Source organism: Perissodus microlepis, chromosome 1 (genome assembly GCF_051167445.1).
Source record: "Perissodus microlepis isolate ML-2025 ecotype Zambia chromosome 1, ASM5116744v1, whole genome shotgun sequence".
Classification (NCBI taxonomy): Eukaryota; Metazoa; Chordata; class Actinopteri; order Cichliformes; family Cichlidae; genus Perissodus; species Perissodus microlepis.
The window spans coordinates 12,448,621-12,462,107 of record NC_140461.1 but is presented as its reverse complement, the minus strand read 5'-3'; the positions used below and the strand labels follow the sequence as shown (position 1 = coordinate 12,462,107).

Below are 13,487 nucleotides of genomic sequence, written 5' to 3'. Positions count from 1 at the left end.
AAAACTCTTGCATGTGGTCAAATTTAGTCATGCACTTCATTTAACCTCATTCATTGAAGTATAGGCTAAATTTTATTTCAGTTATTTTATAATAATTAAAACTATCAAACCCATTTGTGTAATGACACTGTGATGAAACCAGTAAGAACTAGTTTATCATCGCTATAAAATAAAAATTGTAACCATGACATTCACAGACAAAACATACCAAAGATCAAATGGCTCAGCGCTGTGGTCTTTCTACCCTATGTTCCTGCTGTACATCTTCAACTATACATCCTAAAGGATGCTGTCATAAGCTTTAGTAAGTGCACAAAGACTGGATTAGCAAATTCCCATAACTGCTTGAGTGTCTTCCCAAGAGCAAAGAGCTAATCCATCGCTCCTCAAAGGCACTGAATGTGAGTCTTGAATCTGAAGCCTGTCTCGATCCAGCTAAAGTTTTCTCTGGGAGGACTGATAAATGGAGCATACTCAGTGGACTTCTTTCTAAAAAGCGGGAAAGGCAATTCTCACCTGTAAGAACAGTGTGCATAGAGTCTTCTCCTCAATTTTTGAGTTATATAAGAGGCAAAAGAAAATCCTTTTTCTGATCCTCATCCTTTCTAGAACTCAAAAGTTGATTTCTGTGACCATAAAAACTGGTTTTGGTCTACAGATATCTGTCTGCTTTTTTGTGATTTATCACAAGTCTTGAATGTTCCCCTTGGCTCACATAAAATCCATATTCATGAGATGGTTGTTAAGATTATTTGATCTCTTACATTAAATTATACCTGAGGTTGCAGGCACTCTCAAATACACCTGAGCAAGCACACATGCAAGTGTTGGGGAACAGAACCTCTAGGCCATTCATTTATCCTGATCAGGGAAGACCAGTGAAATCAAATGCCAAAGCTTAATGATTTTTTCAGTGAATTTAATGTAAGCTGACAGGATAATATTAGCCCGAGCTACTTTATCGGTACAAGAATACACACTGCCATAAGATTTGTAATAAGTGCTGTTTGTGCACTGTGATAATTAATTAATTAAATGATTAATAATATATACTCATATATGTACTCATTTTAACTGATCATACACTGTACATCACAGTATAAAGAAAACATAGTTAAGGCCTAAACCTTTAGAAAGTAGAGTTATTCTAGGAAAGTGGTTTTAATGAATATGTGTGATTAGTTTTTATGCTTTTTTTGTCTGTAAATTTGCTATAAAGCAAATTTAATTCTAACAGTCTAACCCCAGGGTTCTCAATGTGCAACCTGTGGGCTAGTGCTGGCCCTTTCTAGTATTAAACTTTACTCATGTACTTAATAAGAAAAGAGTGGACTATTAATCTATAGTTTTTATCAATATCATACCATTATATAGGAACAGAGCAAAAGAAAGGGGGATTCTCTTCAATTCGATATCTAACAGACTGAACCTTTAAATGCTGAAATATACAGCTGTTGTAAAGAAATATAACAAAAAAACATTACAGTTACAACAATTACCAACAGAAATCATCACCCTCTGAGCAGATATATGACAAACACTACAATAAAAGCAAAGTCGGTGGAGCAGTCGGTTATATGATGGCTCCCTTAATTGGCACTCAAAACGTTGAGAACTCCTGATCTCAACCCAAAATACACTTGCATGAGAGACATCAACTGGACAATAATAGAGAAGATATTTCAGAGTGGCTGCTGACAGAGGATGTTGTAAAATTACCGTAGCATTTTACTTCAGCCACATTTAGATACTTGACTTGCACAAATGGTAAATGGCCTGTATTTGTATAGCGCTTTACTAGTCCCTAAGGACCCCAAAGCGCTTTACACAACCAGTCACCCATTCACACACACATTCACACACTGGTGATGGCAAGCTACATTGTAGCCACAGCCACCCTGGGGCGCACTGACAGAGGTGAGGCTGCCGGACACTGGCGCCACCGGGCCCTCTGACCACCACCAGTAGGCAACGGGTGAAGTGTCTTGCCCAATGACACAATGACCGAGACTGTCCAAGCACGATTGCCCCACAAAGGCATGCGAGCAGTCTGGTTGCTATTTTAGCTACAGGAAATAAATATATTCATGTCATTTCAGCCACTTAAGAAAAGTATGAAGTGTGTTAGCAACTGTATGTCAGTGAAAGAGGGTTAGATTAAACAAATTAATATGTCTAATTCTTTGCAGTTGATATGGCAGTAATGATATTTACTCTGTGTGATGTGTAATGTTATGTGGCATTACCAATTAAGAGAACTTAATAACTCTGTTTTTAAAGCCCAATTACTATAAACTTCATGAGTGTTAAATCTTAAAAAAGAGGATGCATAACAGACTTTGTTACCAAGGCCTTTTTTCAGTCCTTATGTTGAATATAAAACAAAAAACAATCTCACTACAAAGCCTGTTGTATAAGGTCTTAAATGTGTGTCTGTTTATCTTAATAGCAGGTTATTATATTTCAAAGTTTCATGATGTTTTGACTATAAAAGGGTTTTAATCCAAATATAGCGCAGATCCAATTATTTCCTCCACAGCAGTAAAACCAAAGGGAGAGAAAGCAGTGAGAGAAGCAATTCCCACAATGAAATCACATGACCACAAACCACATAACAGAGCTGCAGTTTATCTACTCAAAAACAATAAAACTGTGCTTTAACTAGAAACATATAGCATTTCCTCCCTGTAGCCAACAGTGTATTGCTGCTTAACTCTGAGTTTAAGGATGTTGAAGAACACTTAACTTCAGATCAATAATGTTTCAGTCTTTGTCTCCCAGTGGAGCAAGTGAAACCTTACTGAAGTTCAGTGAATCTTATTAGTATGGAACACAACACCATCCATACATTACAAGTGTTTGGTCAGCTGCCTATGGGCAGTTTTATTCTGGTGCTTTATCCTACATAGTTTAGTCAAAGCAAATAATGAGCACAGGACAAAGTTACAGTGTGCTTTGATTTCAGTAATACAAACTGCATCACAGTGCAGAGTCAGGTAAATTACTAGGGACAACAGGATTATATCATAATGCACAACAGGAAAATCAAGGTCAGAAGTTCTTTACTTAGTCAAACCACTTAAAATGTGCTGTAAGAGACACTGAAACCATTGTAGAACATGTATGTGTTTACCTCTGCTGCAGCTATAAAAAGCACGTCTGCTTGCTTACCCAAGTGAGGAAATATTTTCTCAGAAGACTAGTAATCTTGATGAATGGCTTTTGCAATTATCTTTCATTCCTCTTCATTTATATTCTAAAGTGTTGGACAGAGACAAATCATCCTGCGTCTTCTTTTGTTGTTTCATAACTTCTATGGATATTGACCATCAGTTACTCACTCACACACACAGGGAAACACAGGCAGACACACACAAACATTAAGATATGGCATATACTAACACTCGAGTGCACATATTAGCATAGCATAGTGATTAAGTGGGATTGCATAGTTTACACTACAGAGCTAAGCAGATGGAGCGAGTGGGAGGTACAGGCTCTGAAAATGCTGTGGATTTAGAGGTTTCACAGGTGTATCACCATCCATTATAACAGTGAATGTGCGTGTGTATGCGTGTTTGTGCATGTGTGTGTGTGTGCATGTGTGTGTGAGAGAGAGAGAGAGAGAGAGCAAGAGGGATGCGCCTTTCTATTTTTGCTCCTGGGCTGGTCAGCAGGCTTGTCCTGGTGAGTCTGGGTGTCTGTCATGACAATGACATACAGACACACTGACAGAGGAGATGGAGGGTCAGCCTGGTGCATCCTGGGAAAGGTCTAGTAAGTGCACATCTTGACACAACTAAACATGATTCATGTTAGGTTGTGCTTTGGTGTTTGCTAAAGAATGGATCAAATACTTGATTAAAAACACTTATTAATTGCATGCTTCTACTAAGTTATTTCTTGTGGCAGATTTTTCATTATAGATTCATTTCGTAAAGACTGTTCTGAATTAACTGACAAATTAGTTGTAATTTTGCCTTCGCCACAGTGGATTTTAAATCAGACAATCAAGATGTGATTGAAGTCCAGAATTTCAGCTTTAATTCAAGGGCTTTACAAAAGCATTGCATTAAGTGTTTAGGAATCGCAATAATTCTTATACATAATCACCCATTTTCAAATAAACTAGCATATGTTTACATGTAAGGAATGTTTTTAATACTTGATGAAAATCCTTTGCAGTAGTTGACTGGCTGTCTAGTGTCCATGGACACCAAATGTTGTTTTCTCCTTTGAAGTGCTCTGCAGCTACCTTCAGTTGTCGCTTGTTTGTGGTTACCTGCCTTCAGTTTTGTCTTCAGTAACTGAATAGCATGCTTTCCTTTTGTTGAAATCAAGGGACTGACTTGCCCGTTGAAGAACATCCCATTTGTTTGCCTTGAAAAAGTCTCGGGTTGCTTTTACAGTGTGCTTTGCACCATTATACATTTCCACTGTGAAGAGCTGGTTCCTTCTTCTCCGTCCTTCCTCTTCCTATCATGTTAATACAAGTTAATCTTGGTTTCATTTGTACAAAGAACCTGTGGCGGTTTTGTTAGGTGTTTTCTGGTAATGTGGGCTTCCGGTTCATGACTGTAACCAGTGGTTTGCACCTTGTCTCTTGCCTCTGTATTCACATTCATACAGACTTGGCTGTAAACTTTAACAATGATACATCTACGAAGATATTCTTGACTTGGCTAAATATTACGAAGTTATTTTTGTTAACCAATGAAAAATTTTTGTAATCATCCAATTTAGATGTCTACTGCGGACTTTAAAGATTTTTAGTGTTGCTGGGCGGCCAGTGCATGCTCTCTTTTTAAGAACATACTAGATTACTGATATGTCCATTCCCAATGACCTAATGATAGCTGATAATAGCTCTATCGTGATTAGCACACTAAGGAGCCACAAATTCAGACTTTGGAGGAATATAAGATGTAACAAAAATAAGCTGTTTAATTAAGATGATTTAAATAACACCATGAGAGGAAAAGTGCACGTGTGCACACACACACAAAAACAAACAAACCTCTACAACAGCCATACAAGGGAACAAGGGAATTTGCTGAGACAGAGACTGTTGGAACAGTCCTATTTAAACACATGAGAGTAATTAGAAGAAGTGGACACAACAGGGTAACAAGACTCAGACAATAACAATCAAAGACAATGACACATGAGGAAGTAAAGCTAAACATAAGACACTAGAGACAAGTAACAATACTAGATAGGAAGAAACTAACAAATACAGACGCCAGACACACATGCGCACAGTCATTTAACATTCAGGGAAACTAGAAAAAAATGAACCAAAACACAAGCAATCTGGTAAAGCATGCGAAAAGCTAATAGAAGCTAGGTTTCAATTAAACAATAACTAAAAATAATAATCCTAACAAAAATCCTCAACTAAGGGCTAAACCTGAAAAATATAAATAAAAAGCTTAAAATAACCGACCTAAAGGCCATAATAGCCTCCTTACCTTGTATCAACATCTCTTTGGACCTCATATTGAGAGTTCTAGTGAACATCTACCGAATGTCTATGTCATCTATGCTCAACCCTTAGAATCATCTTTAGATTTCTTTATCTGCTTAATTTGTCATGAAATAAGGAGAGAACAGGCCACACTGGTCATTTAGCATTCAGCATGTGATGTAGCTTCACTGGCACAAAGAGGAGAATGATGTTGTCAGCAAGGCTTCATGTTCAGACAGAAACCAAGGCAAATTTGTTAAAGTGGAACACCACACGAAACAGAGTAAATAAAATAAATTGATTAGATCCAAGTTTGCTGGGCCAGTACAAGTAGGCACATAAACTCTTTACAATAGCTGAAAATGTTAAAACAACACTGAAAAATTCATGTGTATCCTAGAGATATATACCATGAAACTGCTGTGTTCATATCTGTTGCTTTACACTAGTGAAAAGTGAATTCGCTCAGTCTGATAGTCTGATGGAGACAGTTAGGTTCTTAAAGAAGAGCACTTTTCATCAATTTAAGTTAAAAAAAAAAACCTCATTAAGGTTTTGGAATAATAATACATGCACCACCGCTGACATGTGTTACCTGAGGGGTTTGTTCAAAAATCTGATCTGATACTGAGTGATATGAAAGTGTGGACAGGATTCATCATAGATTCACACATTGTCCGACATGATATGTCTCAGCAGGCCTGAGCATAGATTGTGGTTCACACATGAACCAGTCCTTCAGTGCAGTTATTCTCCTATCCCCTATTGATTGTGGTGTTGGATAGAGACATATTAATCAGAGTCATCTAGCCTTCTTTGTTTTCCGTCGTCTCCCTGCATTCTTGTCCTCTCTCTTAATTTGATCTCACTTTCTGTTTGGTTTTGCCTTTCCCTTCACTTTCTCCCGTTCTCACATATCTGCCTATGACTTTCCCTGACTCTGCAGTTTTGTGTCACTTATGTGAACACTGTGTCTTCTGAAGGGCAGAGTCAGATATTTTATAGTGTCCTTTACAACAAAGACAAAATATATCCTATATGTACAGTACAGTGTACAAGGGGCAAAAAAAAAATCACTTGTACATCCAATCCATGGTGATACGCCTCAAAGGAGACATTTTAAGACATACTGCAATAAATCTCCATTATTATATAGTGAGGATATCAAGGGAGAGGTATAACAGTGAGTGTCTGCAAACAGAAAACACGGTGGAGACTCTGTCAAAGCCTGCATTTCTTGTCAACCTTGTCAAAATTGATTAAATTATAAATGCAGAAAAGTACCATCAGACTTTGATCCTACTGTTAACTGGAAAGTGTTTCAATGGCAAAGAGTTCAATTTTTAAGGATATCAGTGTTCCCAAATACACTGCCAATGCAGTAAAAGCATAACTGGTAGGGAAGGGAATTGATAAGAATTTAGAAATTCCGATCCCATTATCGATATCACTTATCGATTCTCATTGGGTTCTTATTGGCTACACTTTGAGAGTCACTACCATCGCTAAGCAGCATATCAAAGACATTACATTTGTGCAAATTAATTGCATGCTGTTTGGTCAAATGTTTGTGCATGTTGGAGGTCTTTTGCCTGTTGGGGTAATTACTAAAAAAGTAATGTATTACATATATTACACAGAACACTTTCCTAAAAGTAATGCAGAACATTACTTAACTACTCGCAGGAGAAATGAATTTGTTACGCTACTCATTACATCTGTTGTTACATGAAACACGTTGTCTACATACCCATATGGAAAAGATATATATAAATCTTATAAAGTTTGTATCTGTCTTGTGTGAAACTTGTATGAAAAGCATACAAGAGTAAAAACTGATATACGATCCTTTGAAAAATGATATAAATGAAACTTGTATGTTTTGGATACTTACTAAAACAATATATGAAAGTAATGAGAAAGTGGCCACTTTCATGAGTAAATCATATAAGCCTTATATGATTCACTATATGAAGTAGGCCACATCTTATGCAAGTCTTTTATAAGTTTTTGCTATTTCTTTTCCATATGGGTATGCTACAGTCCCACACACCAACACACATCCCTATTCTAATGAAGACGCATATATAATCTTTCTCCTACTATTTAAGTATGAATACAAAGCAAAGATAAAAACCAGTATAAAGAAACATGGAAACATTGTTACCTGTTGAAGTTCAGGGTCTGGTTGCTGGGCGTGGGTCTGCATTCACTCAGTTTTAACACAGTCTGGGTTCTGGGCTAGCTTAGGGTTAGCATGCTGTATATGCTACTACTTGCAAAGAGCCAAAGTTGTGTTAGAAGTAGGGGTGCCACGATTAGTCGACTAGTCACGATTACGTCGACTATCAAAATCGTCGACGACTGATTTAATAGTCGATGCGTCGTTTGAAGCTTTGTAAAAGATCACAAAAGACGCAGGAATAAGTAGTAGGATTTAAGAGTGTAATAACGGACTGAAACAGAAGATAGCAGCACTGCATGTACAAGGATGCCAGCTGCCGTTAAACCCCGAAGAAGAAGCTCTGTCCCAGAATTCATAGCGCGACCCAGCTCAGTTTCCAACAATGGCGGCAGCTAGTTAGTTTTAATGTTACTCTTATTATTCTTTCTGGGTCACAAAATAAACGTTTAACATATTTTCAGGCGAGAATGTAACTGTGTAAACCTCAAATATCTTCTCAGTTTATCAAGACACCACATATTTTCAAAAGCGCTCCGACGTTTTCGGAGACTTCTGTTACCCACTAGCACGATAGCTAGCCGGGGGCAAGGCTCACTAGAGCCCGTGAGAACACCGGACTCCCGGCAAATCGTTTTCAAACCCACCGCCGTCTTTCGCTACTCAGGTTAAACATATATAAGTCACTTAGATAACTTACAAATGTTATTGTTTGGCTTTTTTTTAGTATTTTATTTGTTCCTGAGTAAATCGGTTTGGCTGATATTAAAGTTATAGTTTTTACACAGCTGAATAAACGTCAAGCAGACAACTGATTATCAAAAGTGTGAGATGCTCGAGAATTTACTCCGGTGTCCTGTTATATTTTGGATAGCAAGGAGTTTATTAAACTTCACCGAAACAATCTGCAAATTTCATTAAAATTTAATAAACTATCATCTTGTCTTTATTTTTAGTTAGCACATACCTTAAACACTTAAAGCTGTAAGCTAATGATAGTTATATAAGAGCAGATGCATGCTGGTGCAATAAGCTGTACGTTTTACAATGGATGCATGATCTGATTAGTCGACTAATCGCAAAAATAATCGGTGACTAGTCGACTATCAAAATAATCGTTTGTGGCAGCCCTAGTTAGAAGTATAATGCAGTTGTGTCTGTTCTGGATGCAGTTTGCACTTTACCATTGTGCTCTCACCCTTTTGTGCAATAAAAATAAAAATAATGTTTATATCCACGTTGTAGATGTCACCACTATTTTTCTCCTCCAGCACACACACTGAAGTCAGCTGATTGTAGTACTTGTGCCGGAGCTGTGAGTGGAATTGAAAGGCAAGCAGGCTAACAATTCCAAGGAATTGAACTGCTGGGAGCCGGTTGTCTAAAAGTACTGGTTCTTGATTCCCACCCCTAATACCGGAATATAAAAATACACAACGGAACATTATCAGTCATAGACTGGCCTCCTAAGAGCTTGAATTTCAACATCATTGAATCACTGTGGGATCATCTTGACATAGAATGAAACAAAAGGCAGCAATAGCCAAAGAAGAACTTTGAATGTCCTTCGAGACGTCCTGTAGACCAGCGGTCCCCAACCTTTTTTGCGCCACGGACCGGTTTATGCCCGACAATATTTTCACGGACCGGCCTTTAAGGTGTCGCGGATAAATACAACAAAATAAAACTAGTAAAAACCGAAAAAAAGAAGATTTATTCATAACACACGTGAAAAGACCCAGAAAAACCGAGTTAACAATAAAAACGATAACAAAATAACGCTGAAAACCAATAAAAACCCTGAAAACCATACATTTCACACCTGAGCCTCAACTCTCACGGACCGGTAGCGGCAACAGCAAGACACAGCAGACTTCACTGAGAAGTCAAAAATTAATCAAGCATAACGTTCAACCACTAAATTAATTTACCTCTTTAAAATGCAAGTAAATTACTGCAATTTTGGTGTTTTAAAAACCCCGATCTGCTTCACTATTTGTTCTGCTTTTTTAAAACAGAAAATTTAAAAATAAATGGATAATAACAATGATTTTAGCATTAAAAATATCATATTGATTGTGCATACTGATGTAACCATTACAGCAACATAAAAAAAATATTTTGATAATTACTAACACTGTTAGTTTAGAGCAGCTCTGATATAAACCTTACACTAGGTGGTGGTCTAATAAATGTTCACAATTCGTTTGCATTTTTCAGTGCATGACCACACCTATGGCTCCTAGCTGACTGAAGTCCATTCATTCAACATAGGAGAAGTGTATGTGAAATGCATGTGTATGTCACGAAAACCCCTTTGCCTTTTTAAATCAGTTAAGGTAACTGTTCCCTTTTCTTTCTCAACATCACTTTTGGTCTATACTACAAGCCCAAGAGGGGTGAAATATTGCAGTGTTGTCCATCACAGATGATTTTTGTTAGCACTGTTATAACACGCCAAATTACTTCTCACGGTTCATTTTGCATTCAGTGGGAGCTATGCGTCTTAATGATGTAGTTAAATCTAAATAAAGACTTCACTAAAATAGATTTTCAATGAGTCACATTGGGTACATGCAACTTTTTGTAAAGCCATATTTACTCTGAGTTAAACTGCTAGTTCCAAAAGTGAATAACGTTCACTGTCACATCTGATATATATATATATATCTGTGTGTGTGTGTGTGTGTGTGTGTGTGTGTGTGTGTGTTACAGTATCCTGGGGCTCCCCCATATCACACCTGGCTCAGCGTGTCTACCATTCACTTAAGACTTATTCCTCCATGCAGTGACCTGAGTTTGATTCATCCTCTGGCCCTTTGCTTCACTTCATCTCCCCATCTATCTCTCCCCCTTTCCAGTCCATCTTCACTATTTTGGTCAAGTACAGGCCCACAGAAACAAAAAGAAATCTAAAAAAATAGTCATAAATTTAGATTTTTTGGCTGCATTGCCTGACAAGGCCTATAACTTCTTTCCAGTCTGCAGTGAACCTACTCACCGTCTTGCTGCTTTTTCGGGTCTTTTTCTGCTGCAGTAATGTTTCAGAGCGTTCACAGATGGCTGCTGCCTCCATATGAATATTTGATAGCCTTCATATATCTCCCTTGAGGGTAGTAAAATATTAAAACATTTTCTGGTGGCCGTTTTGACTTTTCAGAGGCTCAAAAAGAAAAGAAAAAAAAAGATGGACTTCCTGATGAGACAGAAATAAATCAGCTCGATGTGGCACTATTATTATGTCTTTAAATGTCCTCTTCATTTTATAATGCATGATGCTGTTTGCTGCTCTGTCTGTAATGTGGAGTCTAGATTTTGATTCCAAGTGTTTGTGTGCACAGTAAACAACATTGATCTGCTTGGGGTTCATTAACTGTGTCCCAGTATGCAACTACTGTGAGGGAGGATGGAGACTGTGGAGTCATGTTTTTCCCCTACCCTTCTGACTTTAATATCCCTCAGTAATGGGCACATTGGTTGAATCTTCTCATACGATCTCATGTCATGTCTCTTTCAGCGGGACGCCAAAGGACAGTACTTGTTTGACCTCATCTGCCACCATCTTAACCTGCTGGAGAAAGACTACTTTGGCATCAGATATGTTGACCCAGACAAGCAGAGAGTAAGTATGAATCTTCTTCACAACCAGCAGTGCACATAAGTGGTCGGCAGGTGCGCATGCGCTGTCAAAATAAAAGTGCAGCAGATAAGAAGTTGCAACGCGCGTTTGTGTACATAAGATTTTCTGGAGGAGGACAGACATTTGTTTAGAACTCTTAAAGATGTCGAAGAAGCAAGCTCCTTTAAGCAATTGCTTTGGTGTTCCTCCACCTCCAAAGAAATGTCAGAAGGAGTCCGAATCACAAAAGAAGCGCGTATTCTTGGAAAAGTGTTTGCAGGAGGTGAGCTGGCTTCAAACAAATGATGAACGCACAGAGATGTGGTGCAGAATGTGCCGTAAAAATCGTATGTACGCAAACGCGCGTTGCAACTTCTTATCTGGTGCGCGTTTTTTATTTTGACAGCGCATGCGCATCTGCGGACCACTTATATGCACCCCTGTTCATAACAAACCCACCAAATAGAAAAATAAAACAAAACAAATTTTAAAAATTTCCCTCCGTCACTAAAACCCAACCTTTTAATATTTATATTTCCCAACAATAATTATCTCTTGTTAAGTTTCTTATCTTACATTATTTGAAGTTTTGTTCACCTTTTAGATCATTTGTGAGCACACGTTAGCTGGGTCCTTGTCCTCAAAAATCCATTTTATGCCTCAAAAAGGTTATACAGCATTGAGATTCATTTGCTACGCTGGATTTAAAGGATAACCGTATTCAAATGTAAATCTTAAAAGCGCTGAAGAAAATAATGGGAAGCTGATGCAAGGATAAGAAAGCATTTGGGTCTATTTAAGGATTCTGAACAGATGGGTAGATCTACAGATTAATAATAAAAGCTGGCAAAAAGCCAACCTCTTTGACTGAAGTGAATATGAATTAAAGGAAAAAATGATACAGTGATAGGTAGATTTGCAGAGCTTGAACTGAGGACTCCTTAATTATTCAACCTTTAACTGTAAATAAGATTACAAATTCTTTAAAAGGTCTAAAAAGCTTTGTTCTTTTTACACTCTCAAAGGTCACTTCAGTATTTTACTTCAGTGGTGATATTTTTACATTTTTCAGCCTCCACCAGTAATCCAACAACCACCCATTTGGATGGCGGTTACTTTACAGCCTCTAAATACACAAAGTCATAAGCGAAACATATGCTATTTAATGCTAAGAATGCGCAATCCAGTAGGCTCCGAGATAGTGGATGATTCAGAAATAAACCTGGAATAACGATGCTTTGTTGTACATCATTTCACATCACCATTCCCATCATGTATGACTGCATTTGCTAGTCATACATGATAAGACTTTCTGCTGGATCTTTGTGTAAATCTTTCAACTCTAGCTCAACGCAATGAAAAGATAGGATACCTTGAGGGCTATTCAGCATTGCGTTTTACACATGCATTATTTACCAGGTTGATATCTCAAGGAGGCAGATCTTGTAGAGAACAAAAATCTTCAAAAAAAATTGCCCCAGAAAACTAACCGACCTTGCCTCAGCCAATTGCCCTTTCTTTATAGCATCTTTGGCTACCCTGTGTTGACTTCCGTGCCCCATTGTCAAACTGTGATTATCTCACTGATTAAAACCACTAATGAATCTTGATGGTTGGTGCTCAAAATAAACAGAAAAGCAGCACTCTCCTGATTATCTTCTAAATGTCTTTCTTTTCTCTGCATGGTGACTGTGTTGGAGGGAGTCTAAATAAACAGAAGGCGAGGCGATGGGAGTGTGCCTTCCAGCTATAGATTTTAAGTCATCATGCTCAGCTGCTGAGTAATCAGATCCCAGACTGACAGTTTGGCAGATATTGAATCAGTGTTCAAAGTGCAGGTCTTTACTTCTCTTTCTCTTCCGTACAGCACTGGTTGGAGTTTACAAAGTCAATTGCCAAACAAATGAAATGTAAGTATTTAGTTTGAGATCCCTGATGAGTTTGTTGATACTGTTTTTGGTTTATTCCTTTTCCAAGATGTCCAGAGTTGATTAGAGTAAAACCCCTGAAAGAAATATATCTCCTGTTTGTAGCCCAGCCTCCATTCACCATGTGTTTGCGTGTCAAGTTTTACCCACCTGACCCCGCTGCCCTGAAAGAGGAAATCACCAGGTAAGACATTAAGATAGCTTAGTGGGCTCCACATGGGAAAAGGTGGGGTTAATTTATATCATGTTCTTCTTCTATGGGAGACCTTTTGAAGTTTAAAATATGATAAT

General features: G+C 37.9%; 1 protein-coding gene across 3 annotated transcripts in view; it reads left to right on the top strand.

The window, feature by feature from the left end:
* frmd5b (FERM domain containing 5b) overlaps positions 1-13,487 on the top strand; it is an 80,319-nt gene that overhangs the window by 48,083 nt on the left and 18,749 nt on the right. For all 3 annotated transcript variants that reach the window (XR_014800432.1, XR_014800433.1, XM_084930179.1), the window contains exons 2-4: positions 11,167-11,271; positions 13,136-13,178; positions 13,302-13,380. Coding sequence is in view for 1 of the 3 variants with exons in the window: in XM_084930179.1 (XP_084786305.1) it covers positions 11,167-11,271; positions 13,136-13,178; positions 13,302-13,380 (227 nt within the window). In the remaining 2 variants the exon portion in view is untranslated. The remainder of the gene's footprint in view (positions 1-11,166; positions 11,272-13,135; positions 13,179-13,301; positions 13,381-13,487) is intronic.